The sequence below is a fragment of the Diplotaxodon limnothrissa genome, linkage group LG2, assembly GCF_057381915.1.
Source record: "Diplotaxodon limnothrissa isolate DT_005_m linkage group LG2, D_limnothrissa_male_GT1.1, whole genome shotgun sequence".
Taxonomy (NCBI): domain Eukaryota; kingdom Metazoa; phylum Chordata; class Actinopteri; order Cichliformes; family Cichlidae; genus Diplotaxodon; species Diplotaxodon limnothrissa.
Genome location: NC_140597.1, coordinates 23585256 through 23605424, shown reverse-complemented (window position 1 = coordinate 23605424; position 20169 = coordinate 23585256). Strand labels below are relative to the sequence as shown.

The following is a 20169-nucleotide window of genomic DNA, read 5'->3' as shown; positions in this document are numbered from 1 at the left end:
GTAAGTACAGTAACGGAGTATTTGTATTTCGTTACAGTAACGAAGTATTTCCAACTCTGCTTAAGTGTAATGAAACAGCTCCTAGTATCCCTCACTGTTTTTAAAGCTTCGTTTATTTATTTATTTATTTAATCAAATTTCCATTTGTTCCGCTCGCTTGGGTTGACTTTACTGTGTGTTCCGTTGAAACCTGTCCGGCGGAAGTTGTGATCAAGGCCTCGTCACAAAAGCAATGGCGAGCGGTATCGGCAGTGAGTAATATATTTCAAGTCTTTCTGTTTTTCCTCGTCATTTATAGACAGTAGTAATAGCAAACAAACTCCAAGCCTTGCAGCTAGATTATTTTAGCCAGAACCTGTAGCCCCTTACCTTGCTAAAACGTTGCACCGTGTTTACCTGTGTGTGTGTGTCTCACGAATGTGTCCCCCTTAATCGACTATGCTAAGCTAACGCTATAAATTAAATATTAGCAATGCGTATGTTGTTGTTTTTTTCTAGAAATGTATGTGATACGTCTCTTGATAGGGTTGTGTGTTTTAACTTATATTCACGCCCCAGTAAACGCGAGGAATGCTTTGCTGTAATCATATTAGCATACCCAAGCTAATATCAATAGTGTAGCATTAGCTAGCTACCTTGGCTAAATAACGAAAGACGTTTAAATCATTCATTTGACGCCGTTGCCCTTGGTTTTTTTTATATTTTTAAACTTAAAATAACGTTTTCAACATATTACGATCTGAACGGTTTTTATTGACCGTACGAGAACAGGACCGTCGTATGTGTGGTACTTAGCGAAAAAACAATAACAAACCATTAAAAAAACTGAGACAGTCCGCAGAGACTGATTCGTCATCTGACTGATGATAGTGTTCTTCTTAGAAAAAATACTAGTTTTTTTTTAACATGTTTTTGTGTGTATTTGACCAAGTAAGCAGGGATAGAAAGTTCCGTAAAATAGCACTCAATTAAAAATAATGTTAATTGGGATTTTACTCAATTAAAATTGTCAAAACGCAGTCAGATAATATTGCTAGTAATAACAAAGCCATAACGTTACAATCTAATGTGGCAGAACTACTACTACACGTAACCACAAGCCCCATATATTTTATGTTCAGTTACTGAGATTACCCTCAGATGCTTTTGCAATTTGGATGGAAGCTTGTGTGGCAGAATGAAGTTAACTGAGTTGTTTCGGAATGTCTCATATTTTATGTGGCTCTTTTTGAGCCATTGCTTTTGCCCTAAAATACAGGTTTTCAATTAGCTTCTTTCAGCTGTGCCTTTTAGGGGTCACCACAGTGGATCATCTGGACCATCTGCCTCTATCTCACCCAACCCCTAACATCCTCTTCTGTCGCACCACCCTCTGCATAGTCCTCCTCCACTGCATCCACGAATCTTCCCTCTGTTCTTCCCCTTTTCTTTCTGTCTTGTAGCTCCATCTTCAGCGTCCTTTGTTCAGTATATCTATTATCTTTCCTCTGGTCATATCCAATCAGTCAGCTATCTCCCTTTCCCAGTCCCTGCTCTGTCCTCCACGCTCCAAAATTTCTCTGTTACTGACTCTAGCCACACTAACCTTGGCCTTCTTCTAATCTGTCTTCACTCATCAGTGGCATAGTTTCCACTGGTACTCTGCTTGCCAGCAGCACTGGTTGCAGTTTGTGGGCTCCTGACCAGTCCAGTATGCAGATCTTACTAATGAGCCACATGATTGGATTGGTGATGATTTTAAGTCAGATCCTCTTCCTGATGCACCCCTCTCCATTATTCATTTGGGTTTGGGGCACCCTGTGGCTTGTTAGCTAGTAGCAACAAAGTAGCAGGAAAAACAGTCAATCGTGTAATAAATTCTTCTTTCCCCCCAACAGAACACAAGATACTGAATGTGGGGCCGACGGAGCCCTGGTCAGTCAGGGAGAAATTGTGCCTGGCCTCCTCTGTTATGAGGAGCGGAGACCAAAACTGGTAAAAAGAAATATGCTCAGCTACTTTTGTGTGTGTGTGTGTGTGTGTGTGTGTGTGTGTGTGTGTGTGTGTGTGTGTGTGTGTGTGTGTGTGTGTGTGTGTGTGTGTGTGTGTGAGAGATTTAGTTTGCCCATGGGACCTCATATTCATATTTTAAATGTGTTGGAGAAATGCTGTAAGGAGAAGATATGTAAAATGATTTAAGGATCTTGTTTGATAAATATAACTGTAATTGTATTTACTATCATTATATACCACTATTTTTCTGCAGTTCTCCTAAAAATGAGCCATATAATATGAAAATTATCTTCAGAGGGTTTTGTACCATTTCTTTTAAGATATCAGTGTTTGCAAACAGTTTGTGCTTTCCCTAAGATTACCAGTTTTTGTCTAAATGAACCATCGAACTAGAATATATCAGATTGAGTGTCTTAACAATGATCCTTATGGTGGTTATTGTTCTGTGCTCATAATCTGTTTCAAACACTGGCAGTAGGTGAGTGCAAGGCAGTTCGTAAGACAAAATAATATTATTTTATTTTATTTTTAAAATGCTTGTTATTGTTAGATTATCTGCTTAATGCTTGAGTTTAGTCTGAGGAGACTCTCTGTGTTCCAGGGTAAGTGTAAGTAGAGCCATCAAGCCTTTCGCAGAGCCTGGGCGTCCACCAGACTGGTTCTCACAAAAGGTGAGAGCATAACAAATATTCCTTTTGTGAATTTATCTCACACTTCACTTCCATAAGTCTTCAGGAAAATTGTCTTTTGAGTGTAACTGCAGTTGGACTGATCTCCTCTGCTCACCTATAAGAATAATTTGTTCTCTGTTTCTCAGCACTGTGCCTCACAATATTCAGAACTGCTGGAAGCTACTGAAGCCCCTAAGTCAGTATTACAGTGTGTACACATATCTGTGTGCAGATATAAAAAGTAAACAATATTATTATGCATTTTAAAAATAATTTGAGAGTTGACTCAAAATGTGTGTTTTCCTGTTCCAGGCGTAAGCGCGGTGAGAAGGGCGAGGTGGTCGAGACCATCGAAGATGTCATCGTTCGTAGGCTGACCACTGAGAGAATAGAGGAGTTAAAAAAACTTATACGAGATACACAAGAGCAGTACAGGTACATAAACTCTTAAAGGGAAAACATTTGACAACTTTGATATCTGAACTTTAACCCCTTTTTGCTTTGTTTGTTTTAATCACAACAGGAAGTTGAAGAAGGAGGTGGATCTGATACAGATGGGTCACATGGACTCCCAGCTGAAAGAGCTTTGGGGAGAGATCACACTGTAAGCATCTTATCTGTGGGATAGTGCTTCCACCTAATGGGTGGATTACCATGATAGCTGTTTCACACAACCAACTCCAGTGTGTTAAAGATCTTGCAGAACGCTGCCAGTAAAACTTTGCTCTGTTTGCCAGTAACCAACAACTATACATGTTTTGTACACTGTTCTTTTATTTATATATATATATATATATATGTGTGTGTGTGTGTGTGTGTGTGTGTGTGTGTTTTCTAATATATCTCTTATTCACATTTTTCTTCTGTCTGTGCTGCTGTAACAAGTAAATTTCCCCAATGTGGGATTAAAAAAGTATATGTCTGTATCTCTGTAGATGAGTGGGTTATTTAGATAAATGAGGGCGTTCTCTCATTTAGTTTTGTATACAAACTGTTATATTGTCATAAAATGCTCATTTTTTTTGTTTGTTTTTTTAAATTTGTCTTACCTAGAAAGAAGAAGCAGGACGAGGAGGAAGCAGAGCAGAAGAGGAAAGCCACAGAAATGGCGTACCAAGGTAGTTTAGGTTCACTTTCACTCTACGAAGGCTGGTGCATGTATTTCTTAGGAAAAGGCGAAGAATTAGTTGCAAACTTGTTGCTCTGTGGTGGGTGTTGCCATTGTCATTGTCTGTATGTTATGGTAAGATCTGTCAGAGTTTGAAGTTAAGTATATATGTCATACTATTAAAATTCGAGTGAGTCATTTGATATAAAAACAAAGTTCCCATATGAAGCTGAAACCTGTGATCTTGGTAAACTAAGGGACAGATTTGTGAAGGTAGAACTTCATTTTGTACCTACAGGTTTTTTTAGCATAAAGATTTCCCTTGTTGGCACGAACTCTAAGCTAAGATTAAAGACGACCATCTCTCACATCCACGTACAACCAGGAAGATTCAAATCACACGTCGAACCTCGGCCCACACATGTAGCCGACCTGTTGCAAAGCCCTTGTGGTTTTGGCTATGTGGACAATACTAGAAGGGAATTAGGATGTCTGAAAACAATAGCACTCTAAAAAATGATGAGAGGTCCTCTGTAGCCAGGCATTTTATTTCTCCTGGACTATTGCACTCTACATTTTATGGCTATTTGAGGTTGTTGGATAGAGGAAACGTTTTGAAAATAGAGTTTAGACCATCTGCAAACCGAGAATCATGAAGATGAAGTAGAAAAATTCTTTGCTGTAATTTATAGTTTGATATTTTTAGGAAGGGGAGGGAAGCTTAAAAAAAAACCTTAGGGGTAACATAGATGTGAGATCAGAATCAACTGAGAGGATGTAATAAAGCAGGAGTATATGCATCTATATCTCAGAAGATTGCAACTTCTCGTCCTTCTTGGAATGTTTCTCAGCTTCTCCTAAGACAAGAGCATCTTTCACTCAAGTGCTTGGGTTGGAGTGATGATCCTCTCACATGATGTTCAGGATTTCTCTGCTGCTTTTTTTCAGATTTGTTTTTAAGGAGAGTTTGAAAATTGTCATGCTCACCTCCACTCTGGTCTTCTGTCTGTATCGCAGCTCGCCAGGCAGTGAAAAACACACCCAAGCGTCTGCCCAGTGTGACTTTACGGTCTCCCCTGGGTGCCAGCCCGCCAAACCTGGATTCTCAGACTGACTCTTCAGTGCCCACTCCACCCATGGATACAGGAGCCGGTGTCTCTGAAGATACAACCACCACCCACTCAGTTGTAAGAACACTTAGTTTGCCATATATACTTGTTTAGCTCACAGGATAGAAGAATGATGGTGAAGGGAAATGAGTTTATAAGAGTCCCAGTTTTCTGTTAAGAGATAAATTTCAGCCAAGCTCACAGCAACATAAACCATTTTTCACTGCAGTGAATATGGAGACGTCTACAGTAACATTAAACATGAGTATATTCGGCCCCAGGGGTTATAGTTTTTGCCTCATTACAAGTCAGAGGAATAAGATCATCTCGCTCCGTCTCAATGACTTCTCTGCTGTCTGTCAGGCTCAGGGGGTAGGAGTGTTTCTGCCAGCAGCAGACCCTCCAGGACCTGGGCCCAAAGATGGTGGACTCGCTGTTCTAGTCGATGACTCGCCACAGAAAAGGCTCCTAGCCCAGAAGGCCACACCGCCACCCTCACCTCTACTGTCAGAACTGCTGAAAAAAGGCAACCTCATCTCAGCCAGCCCTCGCCTGGTGAGAGGCAACTTAGCATGGCTCATAACATCCAGAAACGATGTGATTACAATTAGAGATGGCACGATACCACTTTTTTATGTCCGATACCGATACCGATATCATAAATTTGGATATCTGCCGATACCGATATGAATCCGATATAGTGTTTTTTAATCAACAAAACTGTTTTTTAAATATCTTGCTGCATTTTGTATAAGTTCATACTCAAGTTTAAAACAACAACTACACTAAAGCTATTCTGTTATACCTGTATGCAAAAAAAATGTTTCATAGTTCAGCAATACTGATCAATCTAATAAACTTAAACCTACACCATCCTCCCTATTCTGGTATTTTAAAGAGTACTTAGCATAAATATTAAGCAACCTAACTAATAGGGTTCCAACTCCCAGCAACAACAAAAATAAATAAATAAAAAATAGGGAACCACCCCTCACGCTCCACCTCATGATGCTTAATCGACGTAATCAACCTTAATTTGATGCAGTGTGAAAAAAATGCACAGAAATCAATTATTTTTCAAGAAATATTAAATAGATTCAACATCTTTCTTCAACAAAATTGCAGACTGCACAGATGGTACCTTCCCAAAGTAAAGAGTACTATAGCTTACTAGGGTATATATATTAGACTTAATAGTTACTATATACAGTAATGGACTTCTATTCATTTTGCATCAAATTAAAACTTTGGGTGTCAGATAATTATTTATTAAAAGCTCGACATTTTAAATGAGAATAAGAAAGAAAAGTATGTCTTTGTGCCCCCTTTTCCCTGTTCATGCCCTATCGGCCCCCCTGGCTAAACTTTGCTAGATCCGCCCCTGCACAGTTACCAGCGTCAGCTACGTAGAAAAAGATCCTGGTGTAGAAAGTAATATTAAATACATTCTAACAACAGCTGATCAAGCTTAAACGTGCTTCTGTTGTTCAGCCGCTGGTTTCCTCTTTCTGGTGCAAAGTGGGCCAAAAGCAAACCAGAGAGATGGACTCGCGACAGAAAAGCTGATCAGCTGATCGTTAAGCAGTTTCATGATTGAAGTAGCAGCAAGAAGAGGCAGTCGCTCCATATATCGTTTGTTAAGCTTAACGCAGGAATGCTTTACAAACATTCAGAGATGGACTTACACACTTGCTTTACTTCTCTCGGGGATAACTTTGTCGGAGATGAAATGCCGGGTTGCTAGCGAAGCTCCAAATGCTATCCAGAGCACCGACAGGTCCCGCATGCCACAGCGGCTCTATCACGTGATGCATACTGCTCAGACGTGCTAACGTTCTGAGGTGAGTTACGGCGTGTTGCAAGTTTTGTGAGGTGCTTTCGTGATATTTAATGGATCGGATTACATTTTTTATTTTTCTCCGATATCCGATCCAGTAATTTAGGTCAGTATCGGACCGATACCGATACGTAATATCGGATCGGTCCATCTCTAATTACAATGAAAGCCTTTGTGCGAGTCTTGCTCAAAGGCTTTAGACTCAGTTCTGTAAAATACCTGAAAACCAGCAATGTGTGAAAACAAATCATTTAAATGCATCTGTAAAGTGCAAATCGATTTGGAGTATTTTTAAATTCCTGGCTAAGCCACTGAGTTTTGATACCTATTCTAATACTAACATTCAAAGAATGAAAGTAGGACTTGATCCACTCAGTGGGCAATAAAGCCTTATTGTGATATTCTAACATCAGTATTCTTTTAAATCTTCTTTTATGCTCTGATATTTTTTATTAAACCTCACTTTGGTGTTTTTGTTGTTGTGTTTTTTCTGATGTCAGGTTGCAGAGGGCGACTCCACTGGAAGCCTAACTAATGGCGTACAGACTGCTACGGCAGCCACTGCCTTACCACCTGGCCATGACATCATCACAGGTAAACACACCTAACTAAGTTTCACATTACACAGGAGCTACTTTCTTTACAGCTTGCCTGGTTGCTGTCCTGGGAAATGATTGCATTCATGGGGCTCCTAAAAATGTCCTGATTTTAAAAAGCAGGTTAAACAAAACCTAACTGGGCATCGTGACTCCTGGTTACTTGTAATTAAGATAGACAGAGCATGTTCAAAGTAACACTAAATGTCTTGGGGGTGTCTGGGGGAACGTTTTTGCTTGTCTCTCCTCCTCCTTTTTTTCCTGTTTTTCTACAGTCTGTTTCTAAATAAAGTCACACGTCCGCGTTGTTGCATTTTAGTCATTGTTTCCTGGTTCAAAGAGGGAGATACGGGTCTTAACTTTGCAGTAAGATTCTTGTTGCATGCTTGTGTTCTTATTTCGTCACCTGCACGGGTTTACAGAGGGGGAAGCGGAGGCCGCAGTGAAGGCAGAGCTCGGTGAGGACACGGGATTAGTAGAAGAAGACCTCGTGGCTGTGTCTTACATTGGTGATGAACTGGACCTGGAGACAGTGGGAGACATCATTGCCATCATTGAAGAGAAGGTACGTACTGTGTAGGGGCTGCATTCGTTTGAGATTAATATGACCAGGAGCAGAGTTTATTTTGTAGGTTTAATATCAAGTATTTTAGTCGTTGATTAAGGCAATGACACTAAAAACAAACTAATACAAAGAAAATATGATTTAGAAAATATTTAGTGTTAATTGGAAAACAAAGAATGAAATTTTCCATATTTTATGTTCCCATTGTCAGACTTGGACTAAACATTTAGCTAAGAGTGGCCCTGAAGAATCTCTAGAGCAGAACAAGGACTGCCTGTAGATGGCACAACTACACTGAGGATTGTCACAGCAGCAACCTGAACAGACTGCCTACAGGAGAGCACTAGACAGGAAGTACTGACAATCGCTCGTTAACAGCAACTGAATTTTCACAATAAGAAAAAGGGGATTTTTTTCCAGTAGTATATTGGTTTCTTTATTCCTTTGGATGGGGGGAAAAAATGTAAAATCTCAAAATTCACTTGGCCCACCCAACCCCTAGAGCCGGTGCCAAACATAAAGTCTGCGGCCAGGCAAAGACTCCAGTCCGGCCCACTGGACAGCTTTGGAAAATGTGAAGGAGGGCGTAAATTAAAGAGGCCTTTCACACTGCACCAAAGTACTTAAGTAATAGCTTAGCAATTAAATAAGAGAAAAGTTCCTGTGTTTTCACTGTAGAGGTTTCTGTGGTTTTTAGTGGTTCCACAGTTAAAACATATTTTCTGTGACTTAACAAAAACTTTGCCAGAACTTTCTGGAATTTTACACATTTTTTTCTTACAATTTAAACCCAAAGAGTCGCGTTAATACATTTTTCTCATTTGCTACATCAGCGTTTCTTTAAGACATGCTGTTGAAATTGCACTTCCTTTTCAAATATTAAGACATCTCAGAAAGGTGAGTTTCACAGCTGTCTCAAGATCAAAGTAGGCTGGATGTGGCCCATGATGTAACGATCACAACCATAGTGTGGTCAATGAACTCCTACCAGTATGAGAGCCATACTGGAAGGAGCCTAGTGATCCCAGTAAGGTCACATGTGTCTGACAGGTCAGGAGGAAGAGGCCACAGTTATCGCTGGTAGTTTCGGTAGGTTGGGGTTTAGCTTAAGAACTCCTCTTGTTTTTTTTGTTTGTTTGTTGTTTTTTAATTGGAGACACTTCATTGCTGCTCTGACAGTCAGCAGGTCTAATACCCGCTCTTTCACTAACCTGGCTCCCCATGTAAAGTTCATGTGTGGGGAAACACTGAAACAACATAATGGTTTATCTTTTTGATCATCATCCCAGGACGATGACCCTGTGGCTTTGGATGCAGCTGCGGTGGAAGCAGCTCTCTCTCTGTGCGAAGAGGCCGTGTCAGAAGGTCACACCCTACCTGGCCCCTGGGAGACCCAAGAGCTGAAAGCTTCAGAGCCCACACCCACCATCCAAGAGTCAGCCCCCCCACAGACACCTCAGGATATGGTCGCAACATTAGCCCCGACACCTGCCAGCCAGGAGACACAAAACCAGCCAGATACTAACAGGGAAGAACCGCTTAAGGGAAACTATGAAGGACCTGAGGTGACGGGAAGTGATGTCACTTCTTCTGTCACCTCTGATGATGGTGTAGCAGCAAGTGAAGTCGCAGAGGAGGGGCCCGTGGTCAAAGAAGTCACTGAAGCTACAGTGAAGAGTGAAGGAGAGGAGTGGAGTCAGCCTGAGCCCAACCCACCTTGCTTAGGTGCGTGGTCCACTGTGGACCGATCTATACCCACAGTGGAAATGCTCACACATTTCTGTTTTCTCATTGTCTCCTCGTTTCTGTCCCACAGACTCTGAGGACAGCTCTGTGTCCGGGAAAGAGTCCAAGGTAACACATTTAAGGCTACGTACATGTGTGGACGGCATATGATAACAAGAATAACCGTTATTTTACTCTGTGTGCTTGAATCCAGGAGGTGAAGGAGGAGGAGGCAGGGAGCGAGGGCGACCCCGAAGAAGCGATGGAGCTGAAGGACGAGTGTGGAGAGGGGGAGGGTCCATATTTATCTGAGGTGGATCGGGCAGCAAGTGAGAGTGAGGATGGATACGGCCCGCCCTCCCAGCGCTACACTGCTGATTCACTGGCCAGCAGCCCGGCCTCTTCTTCCCAGCTGTAAGTGTCCAGGTGCTTATTCTTCCAGAAAGGGCGTAGGCAAAAATATTCACCCTGTCCCTGGTTTTACCAGTAATAGTAAAACCAGGAGTCTGTTTCTCCTGAAATAACCCCTGCTATTCTTCTTAACAAAAATATTAGGGGAAATCTTTCTTTGAAAATGGATCAAACTTAGCTGACTTTTGTCATTTTCATTGGGCTAACAGTCTAACAGTATATGCTTTTGTTTTTTTTGCTTTTCTCTCCCACTCTGCTCCGACTGCCTCTCTCTTCTTTCCTGCGTCAGCTCTACATGTGGCGAAGACCAGGAGGCGGTCCAGGCGCAGAAGATCTGGAAGAAAGCCATTATGCTGGTGTGGAGAGCTGCAGCCAATCACAGGTAGAGCTTTGTACCAGAGCTCAACAATAAATTGTTCAAGTCTTGTTTTTTTTGGTCAGTAAGTTCAAATCAATTTCATTTGATTTATTTATTTTTGTCTTATTATTGTGAGTTTCATCAATTTCCAGCTTTTTGTATCGAGCTGGTGTGACTGAATGAGTAACTACATTGTTGGACATGCTGCAGCGCATTTGCATGAAACCATTTGACTTTTTCCAGTCAGTTAAAGAAGTTAGAGACTCGCTTGAATCCTACAGATTAACCCGGGTCACGTTGTTGAGAGGAAACGGGTGTTTTACTTTTGCTAATATTGTGTTTCTCAGGTACGCCAGCGTCTTCCTACAGCCTGTGTCAGATGACATCGCTCCAGGTTACCACAGCATTGTACACAGGTCAGACCGCACACACACACCCTTCATTTTTGAAACAAGCTCAGCTAAAAATCGTTGCAGCCTAACTGTTCAACTAAAGTACCAAAACAAACTAACTGCTGCTGCTTTCTTGCTGCAGACCCATGGACCTGTCCGCCATAAAGAAGAACATCGAGTCCGGTGTTATCCGTACCACCGCTGAGTTCCAGCGCGACATCATGCTGATGTTTCAGAATGCCGTCATGTACAACTCGTCGGACCACGACGTGTACCACATGGCGCTGGAGATGCAGCGCGACGTCCTGGAGCACGTCCAGCAGTTCCTGGCCACCCAGCTCATCATGCAGACCTCAGAGAGCGCCATCTCTGCCAAGAGCCTCCGAGGCAGGGAGGGAAATCGTAAACCAGGAGAGCCAGCCGAGAAGGTGGGTTGAGCAGCAGACAAGTCTGATTGTGATGAAGCAGAGTTCTTTATTAAAAGCAAAAGAAAGTTTCCACACATGCCAGTGCTGATGTTTTGTAACTACACTGTAAACTCTTGCCTCTCTCCAACACTGAGTGCTGTGACTCCTGTTAGATCGGTGCAATAAATGTTCTTCCAGGTATTTAGAGTTTTATGATGCCTGCAAAGCTACTGCGAACAGTCCCTCTGCCCGCCTCCAAGAGAAGGTGGAGAAATCTAATCTAAGTTTAATGCATTTTAATTATTTACAGGAAGTGCACAGTCCCAGAACTGGCTGTTTCTTGTAAACCACAGATAGCACTTCCAGTTTATGGAGTCATAAAGTTTTTTTTTATTAAGGGCATTTTATATTGGTGTAGATAAATGTGTTTGGTATATCAGGACCATAATTTCAGTGTGCCATCATGCTGCGGTTGGCAGTCATTTCAAAACTGGATGAAAATACACGCTTATGTGGAAGAAACATAAATAGTGGATTCATTAAATGTTTTTGACGTGTCAGTTATGCTCTGTGAAATGTCACAGACAGACATGCTGTTTTATTTACTGTCAGCATATGAAACCTGAGGAAGCTGTGGGTTCAGCACACATTTAAGTGACCATGCAGTCAGTGTAGTTCTGATTTATGTCACATAGAATATGACAAATGGACTAGTTTTCTAAAAGAACTTATTGAAGAATTGACCTCGATACACCTCATCCTGTCTCCACATTACGATCCCAGAGTGATGCTACTGTACTGTGTCAGTGTGGTGTGAAGTACCAGAAACCAGTGGTGTGATTAGGACACAAGGAGTTAAGAGTGCCAATGTATTAAAGGGTCGGCACTGATGTGCATCATACAAGTTAGGCATGCTCACTTTGTTACACAGCACTGTCACTTCTAATTGCTGTAAGTGCACTTTCTTAATCTTGACTTCCCAGCTGCTTCACATCCTGCATGCTGGCTGCACCGGTGCTGTCTCTCTAGTCTATCTCTGACCCTCTGCTCTGTTTCCTGTTTCTCTCTCTGCATCTCCTACTGTGTGTGTGTGTGTGTGTGTGTGTGTGTGTGTGTGTGTGTGTGTGTGTTATTTTCTCCCATACATTGCATATAAAAAATGGATGTAACTTCATCCTAGCTAACCTTTTTCTTCCACTCTTGTTCTCAAACATGGAGTCATTGTGGAAGTGCCTTAAACATTAATTTCTTCTTATCGCCAGCAGGGGGTGACAAAAGGTTGTCTGTGGAAAAATGACACTTCAGCTCCTTTGATCTATTACCTCAGTAAACACTTTTCTGATGACTGTCTTAATAAAACATGAGGTTCATTTTATGAAGAGTGAAAAACAGGATAAAGCTGTAGCGTGGCACGCAGCGTCCCTGAATGTGTCAGTCAGATCCAATCCTCGCTCGTCATGTTTGGTTTCAAAATAATAAAATGACGCCGTAAAAGCTCCGCTTGAGGCTTTACAACTGGGCTTTGCATTCACAGTTGTCACAGTGGCTACATCCATCTTTTATCTGCACCCTGCTTTCTCCTGTTTGAACGCTTGAGTGTGTGTCTAATAGGATATGGTGGAAATTTGAAACATTCAGACAACACATTTTGGGAAGATGTCATGTTTTCTTGGAAAGTCCACACTTAAAGATACATTTTGCAGAATATATTTAACAAATATTTCTACAGATGTAGTAAACTTTTAGTGTTTTGTTTAACTGCTACACAGCAAAGTCCAACTTCTCCGTTTTAGAACTTTAACAAGTTGTGCAAACTGTGGTGCGGTGCTTGTGAGAGGTCCTCACACCTCTGCGTTGCTTCTGTTTGTGCCTGCTTGTGTCCTCTTGAGTCTTAATATTTCCAGACTGCATTCAGAGACTGTGTGTGTGTGTCTTGATGTTGTGTAGAAATGTGCGTTTGTGTATGTGCAGCTCTGAAGTCAACAGGACCCCCATCTCCTGAGCGTGTCTCTGTGTTTGACGCAGACTTGTATGAAACTTGCTTTCTCACGCCTGTGTGTGCTTTCTCTCTCTTTCTCACTCCGATGTTTGTCCTCCTACAGGACAGTGTCCCAATGGCCTCTCCTGCTTTCCTTCTCTCTCTTTTTGTAAGTATTCAGGTTCTCGCTCAAGTTTCACCAGAGTCAGGCCAAGCTCCGTACACGCTTGTCTCAAAGCTAACATGTACACACATACACAGTGTTACACACTGCACACACCTGTCTGTACCTCTGATCTTTCTCTTTATTTCTACTGAAGCGGCTTTGGAGGACAGTAAGGATTCAAGACGCCATGAAGGTCATTAAAGGTGGACTAATACGACCAGTCAGAAAATAAAAACTATATAGATTGATAGGAGCAAAAGTCAGCTTGCAAACTATATTACAAACCTAAACTGGCCAATTTTAGTTGAACTCACTCGCACTTCAGACTGGTGGGAAATACTCAATAAAATAAAAAACAAATATAAAATCAAATGTTAAATGTAAAATAACCAAGCAACATCCTGTGGCTCTCACAAATAAATGGGGAAAGAGACACAACCTTCAGTTCTTTTAAGAGCCACTTGAGACTGGCTTTAAAAGTGAGTCAATCCTCATTGACTCCCATGTTAAAATAACCAACTCTACATCAGATAATCAGATATCACTTTTCAGCCCAATAGAAAAAAATATTTTTGGTGTCTCTGATATAATATTTACCCTGTCTGAAAGACCGTGTTTAAGTAAAAGTGGGTGTGGACTCTTTGATAGACAGCCAGTCGCCAGCAGAGACAACTGTAGCAGCTCGGTCTCTGTTAGGCCTCAGCATGGATAATTCAAGTCATCTGCATTTATAGTGTTGGTGCCTTTTAGAGTCTTTTAATTTAATTATCCATAAAATTGGCTTCAGTTTTTAACATAGTATTTATAAGTAGGTATTTCTGTGATGCAGTTTTATGGGAGCAGCTTTAGTTTTAGCTTGTAACTTGGCGCACTGCCCTCAGGATGGTTATTCTTTTTTTGTGTATTTTTATTGGCTGATAAGTTAAGATTTAAAAAGAGATTGGAGAAACGCCCTACAGCCATGAGTGTGAATGTTACATAGTTTGTCCAACAGAGGGCATGCTTCAACCACCCTGTTAGCATAGCACCACAAACACAGCAACTGGCTGATTTAGACGAGTAAAAACATACAACACATAGCAAATGTGAGGAAATTGTTTGGGTTTTGTGTCAAAAAATGCTGATATAAGAATATCAGATTGCTTCATAGTGGTTGTTTGTAAACAAGTGGTTAATGTAAAATGACCATCTTTTATATACAGCATGTTGAAATAACCATTCCTCATAGTGGCGATCCAATCTAATCGGTCAGGTTTTCCAAGACTTATGACGGCAGATTCAAAGAGATTGTTGCTCTAAACCACTGAGCTATTAAAGTGGTGTCAACTACTCAGCAGTGTAGAAGTGATTAAATGCAGAAGAGATGGGCCGTGAGCCTACGCCCATCCTGTGCTCTATAGATGTGCCATACAGATGATATAGAAATGAAAGACTTCTTCCTCTACCTTGCAGTTTCTCTCTCTCTCTCCCACTCACACTCTCTCACTCACACTCTCTCTCTCACTCACACACACACACACACACACACACACACACACACACACACACACACACACACACACACACACACACACACACACAAACAGACACTCTCATATACTGTCTGTATCACCCTCATAAACGTTTACATTTTTGTTTGCACCAAAGATTTTTCCCATCCCGCACTCACACTCTCTCTCTCTCTCTCTCTCTCACTCTCACACACACACACACACACACACACACACACACACACACACACACACACACACACAGGTAACTTTCATCACCCAAGCTTCCGTCGACCTTCGGTTAATGCCAGTTTCCTGTGTTTTTCCGTTAATGTGCGTTAGCATCTCTGCATGTTCCAGTTTCTTTTCTCCTTGTTTTCTTTTTATTTTGCTCATGATTATTTTCTGTTCATCATTTGGGGAACGATGCCTTCCAGGGTGGATTGTGCTGTTTTTGTACGGAGCTCAATGACACAAGGAGGCCTGCCACAGGGCCTGCCTGACCTTTGACCTGTACACCTTTACGTTAAGCGTGCTCTTTCTCTCTCTCCACGTTTCTTTGTGTCTCTGCTGCAGGATGGAGGCACTAGGGGGCGGCGGAGTGCCATGGAGGCCGACCTCAAGATGAAGAAGTAGTGCAAGAGGGGGCTGAGAGCCGCTCTTCGAATCTTGCAGCTGATTGCTTTCTGGTCACTTTGGTCGTTTTCTGAAGAGGACTGTGCCGTCTCCATGTGCCTGGTTTTTGTGTGCACACACACACCTATACTAAGGGCCATAAGTGTGTGTGTGTCTGAGAGAGCTGTACAGTGTTTTCTTCGCTCCCATTCATGGGGCGCCATGGGATGTTGCACCAATTTTCCCAAGAATAATTTCACCAGCACGGGTAGCGGGGGTCATAATTTGCCCCTGCTGCAACACAAGGTCTTTGTGGATAGAGAACAATACTTTCACCAGCAACAGTTTGTTTGGGATCAGATGGGAACGGGCCAGATGAGTTCTACTTGGCAGATTTGATCACTTTGAGTCGTGCATACGTCCGGCACCCGATTATGCTCAGCCCCTTTGGGCTGAACAGACGTCAACAACGAAGATGGCCACATGAGCAACCATGATGTATAGTTCCACAAATTCAAAGCGAGTCTTCTAGTTCTGCATGTTGGGCTGACACCACCCCGAGCAAAGAAATCTGTTAGTTTGATCACTGCTAAAGCATAATGGTAAAATAAGAGTTACTTAAAATATTTCATAAAATAGATTTCTGATCTTCTTTTTGGTTGCAAAATTGTGGTTTGTGTCTTCTATTAATAGTAATTTAATTAATTTGATTCAATCTATTGGCCATTGTCTACCAGTGCATGTTTCAGCCCATTAAACTGCAGATCCTTCACTTTTCTACTGATCGTACTTCTGAGTACAATTGATAATAAGGGTAATTATATAAATATAGATAAAATTCAGCCACAGGTTAAACTCAGTGTAACACTTTCAGCACTGAGCAGGGCTGCCACTGATGTTTGGCAACAAGCTCTTAACCTGAGGTATCAACAGCACCAAAAAAAGGCTTTCAAAACATTACCCGGCTCTACAAAATATTTAATTAGGTTGACCTCAAATGTCAAAGCCCTTCTTTTACAAGGAAATATACACTAAGGCCCAAAGTTGCCCTTGAAGCAGCTTTAAATACCAGTGGTTTGACAAAACAGTTGTTTTTTAATGGGCTTTAACAGATTGTTGCTGAATCATTGCCACTTATTACTTAGGATGTAGGCTGTGCATAGAGCACAGGAAAGATTTTTGTAATGCGTGTCAAGGAGTGAAGTTTTGTACTGGAAAAGGTTCATGTAGTTGTGTTTGGGTAGCTGATACATTTGTGTAAATTTGTTAATAAAGATTTGATCTAAACGTGTAAGGGATCAGTTTGGGATTTAAGCAGCATTTCACTTTGAATTTGAGTAATGATTAACTTGACAAGGGGAATTCATTCTGTGGGAACAGTTTCCTGGTAACTGCATTTTGTGCCCTCAGGCTTATTGTAATCAGGAACGGGATTATTTACAGTTTCTATTACCTGTAAATGGGTCTGTAATTATGATGGTATCACAGGGTCTGTGTGATCCCAGTGTTCAAAAGAAACATGCAAACACAGCACTGAAGTTGTGCAAAAAGTTTATTTTGCATTCTGTATATTAAGAGGCATCTTTCAGGAATGAGGCCTGCCCAATCCTGTACTGACACACTTCCAGTGTACACATCTTTACATTCAAATACTGGTGCAAAAATACTGTCACCAACTACAGAATAGAGGAAAGCGAAAAATAAATATAAAAAAGAAGAAAAATAGTGGGCCTCCTGTCAGACTTTCATACAGAAAAATAAATAACTCACTTTAAAAACTACAGGAAGGCAATCAGGTTCCAGTGCATGGCAGACTACATGTAGCTGATGGTTAAAACCACACACGGGTAATGGTTTAGCGTCTCATCTTCACCCCTAGTTGAAGTCGTGAACAACAGGACTGGCAGAGGAGTAGAGCTTCCTCTTGACCAGCCGGTACTCTGGTCTCAGCTTCAAAACTTTGTTGCCATCGAAGATGTTCTTGAATGACGGCCAGCTGTCACTTTCTGCCTTGAAGACCACAGATAGCTCGAAAGTCGGTGTGACGCTGGAATCGGGGAAGATGCTCCCGATGTACTTCAGGCCATCTTTGCCATCGATGTAGAGCTTGATGGAGGCCCCCCGGAGCCCACAGGGCTCATCAGCAGAGGCACGCACCACATCCTGACTAATCCTGGTGGTCATGTGGCGAGGCAGCAGGAGCACCTGGCAGTTGAGGATGGAAGCCTTGGCCTCAGTGAGGCGACGCTCCATCTGCTGAGTCACAACCTGCTGGAAAAGCCGCTGTTCGTGCTCCAGACCGGCGTCCAGGTCAGCAACTGAATAAAGAGACAAAGCAGCGTCAGAATGAGAAACAAGTCACACCATCTCATTAGAGTTTAATATCCACGTCAAAGGGTCCCTCTTTTCTCTACACTAGCAACGTTGAGTGTCAGACCCTTGAATCAATTCACTTTAGACAGATTTTAAATCACGTGAAAGCTGCAATTAATATAGTACGTCACCAGAATAAAGGCTTTGCATCAGCAGCGAACAAGGAAGCGCTCTGAAAAGCTCAGCAAGTGATCAGCTGATCCAAAAGCTGAAGGGCTTGCATCAGACGAGTGTCCTGTGAACGAGCACTGCCAGTTCAATGCCCCATTGTTCTAGCGCGAAGGTTTAGTTACTTCCAACCGGTTCCATGGTTTACTTTGGACCACTGATATTTATTAAATAGCATTAGCTGTGTTTGAAGGCTCTGCCAGCCAGAGAGAGAGGAGTCCTTAGACTAGGAGCCCTTAAGGAAGAACCTTCGCCTTTTTTTAAAAACACTGGATAAAAGTATATAAAAAAAACAAAACACTAACTTTATGAACAACTTACAGGATGAAATGCTCTCGCTTTCTTCGTAGCTCTCGACGCTTCCCCGCCGGGATGAACTCATCTTTTGTCCTGTTGTCTTTAGCGGACAAAAGCACTTTCCTATCATCTCTACGACGTTTTCTTCCTCCGACAAGAGGTGTCCAAAGACCAGAGCCGAGCTATAGACCATCCTGATTCCTGTTTGTGAAGCACCGGTATCTCCTCCGAGCGTTTGGTCTGTGTCTTCTCCATGTATCGAGTTGGTTGAGCTGAGCGGCTGCTGTCTGTGAGCGCGGAGGTCTTATACCCGAGCTGTCAGTTGCGTCAGCTGAGCAATCGCACGTGTGGGCGGGGCTTGGTGGATTGAGCCAGAAATTTCCGGATCACGCAACGCACGAGGAGATTGCAGAAAGTTGGTGTAAAAGCTCAGTAGTTATGTGTAATATTTAGTTTTATTATTCTTTTTTTTTAATGGAGATATTTACTTATGTATCGTCCTACCTTGTAATATTTTGTGCCTTGTACACGTCTGTTGTTTTTAACTATATATATTTATGAAAGTTTCAGCCTACAAAATAATATTAATAAAAGACTAAATAGATTTTAAAAAAGATAAATGACACATTAAAACAATTATGACATTAAAAGCACCAAAATATATCAAATAATGGACAAAATTAGTAAAATGACTTAAATTAACATTGTGTTTTTACTACCTGTTTTTACCTTTGTTTTTCCATTTTAAATTTTCCTTTCAGTTTACCTCATGAAAAACATTCCATTTTTGATGTATTTGTGTTCATTTTCTAACTCCATTCCCACACATTTTAAGAGTATTTTCTTAAAACATTTTATGACATTTTCTAACATTTATTTTTATAACCCTGTAATATACAAAAATTTTAGATTTCCTGGAGAAAGGTTTGTAAATTTATATTTTTTCAAGTAGCAAATAATCAAAAAAAAAAAAAAATAGTGGGCAGGCAACCATTCATTATAGTAAATAAGCTGAATAAGGTTTACAGTCAGTTGATACATCATTTTTGAAAACTCAAGATCAAAACAGAGAATATTTGGATTTTCCACATAATTTATATTTCCCTATTTTTCCAGAAAACCATATGGGAAGTAACATTTATTATCTATAAAAATTTTAAGTCATATAATGTAGAAAACACACAAAGTTCACTTTTCTTCAGTCATGCTCCAGGACCTTTATTTGTAGTAGAATATTTGTATTAGCATGTGTCTGTAAATGAAGGCTCTAAATACCTGATTTAAAAAACTACTAGTACTAAAAAAAATACTAATAAATGAACATGGCATACAGGCTGCCATGGAAATATACTAGCCTGTGACGAAAATATAGGTCAGTACAGTGGGTGTTTGTGGTGTCAAGTTGAATACCACATCAGCTTTCACACAGAAATCTTCCATTGGGCTAATAGGTTTGTGGTAGTTTATTATTCATATGCAGTAAAATTACCTTTTTTGTCAGATACATATTTAACACATCTGGGCTTCTGGGTTTGGATTGTTCTCATGAATTTATCTAAAAGTGGCCTGCTGCAGATCCAAAGGTTTAAGCAATCCATCTAACTCTTATAACTGCACACAAGATTCCTCTGAATCCCACAGTGTTGTTTTCAAGTCCAGACACGATGGCGTCATAAATCATGCATTGCTCACAAATGACTGTCTAATACACACCAGTCATTTAAATTCACATTCATCTGGCGAGGGAAAGGAGCTTTATCCTCCAATCAAAGGACAGTGTTTCCATGACACCAAATAGCTCCTTGCTTTAAGTCCAACCTACTTAGGTTACGTGAGAGCAGATAACAGTAGGTTACAGGTTAAAGACTCACACCTGAGTCATGGTCTTGGGAAATCTCCCTGCTGTGAAAC

At 41.3% G+C, this 20169-nt stretch overlaps 2 protein-coding genes across 3 annotated transcripts; one reads left to right on the top strand and one right to left on the bottom strand.

Annotated features, from left to right (window-relative positions):
• The first annotated feature begins 194 nt into the window (after positions 1-194).
• Positions 195-17288, top strand: brd8b (bromodomain containing 8b). Of its 2 annotated transcripts, XM_085361370.1 has the most exons (19): positions 195-251; positions 1878-1974; positions 2594-2663; positions 2810-2859; positions 2976-3098; positions 3187-3267; positions 3717-3781; positions 4789-4958; positions 5244-5435; positions 7218-7311; positions 7736-7878; positions 9168-9603; positions 9695-9732; positions 9818-10017; positions 10304-10396; positions 10720-10788; positions 10907-11192; positions 13274-13318; positions 15382-17288. In XM_085361370.1, exons 1-19 carry the CDS (start codon positions 233-235, stop codon positions 15439-15441), a joined length of 2331 nt encoding a protein of 776 aa, XP_085217496.1. In that variant the 5' UTR covers positions 195-232; the 3' UTR covers positions 15442-17288. The 2 variants fall into 2 exon arrangements, with proteins under 2 accessions (XP_085217496.1, XP_085217504.1); XM_085361378.1 differs by lacking the exon at positions 13274-13318.
• Positions 16783-18525, bottom strand: LOC146638432 (DNA damage-inducible transcript 4-like protein). Its single transcript, XM_085361389.1, has 2 exons — positions 18283-18525; positions 16783-17738 (listed from the first exon to the last, which is right to left on the bottom strand). The coding sequence occupies exons 1-2, from the start codon at positions 18449-18451 to the stop codon at positions 17296-17298; spliced, it is 612 nt and encodes a 203-aa protein (XP_085217515.1). The 5' UTR covers positions 18452-18525; the 3' UTR covers positions 16783-17295.
• Positions 18526-20169: the final 1644 nt, after the last annotated feature.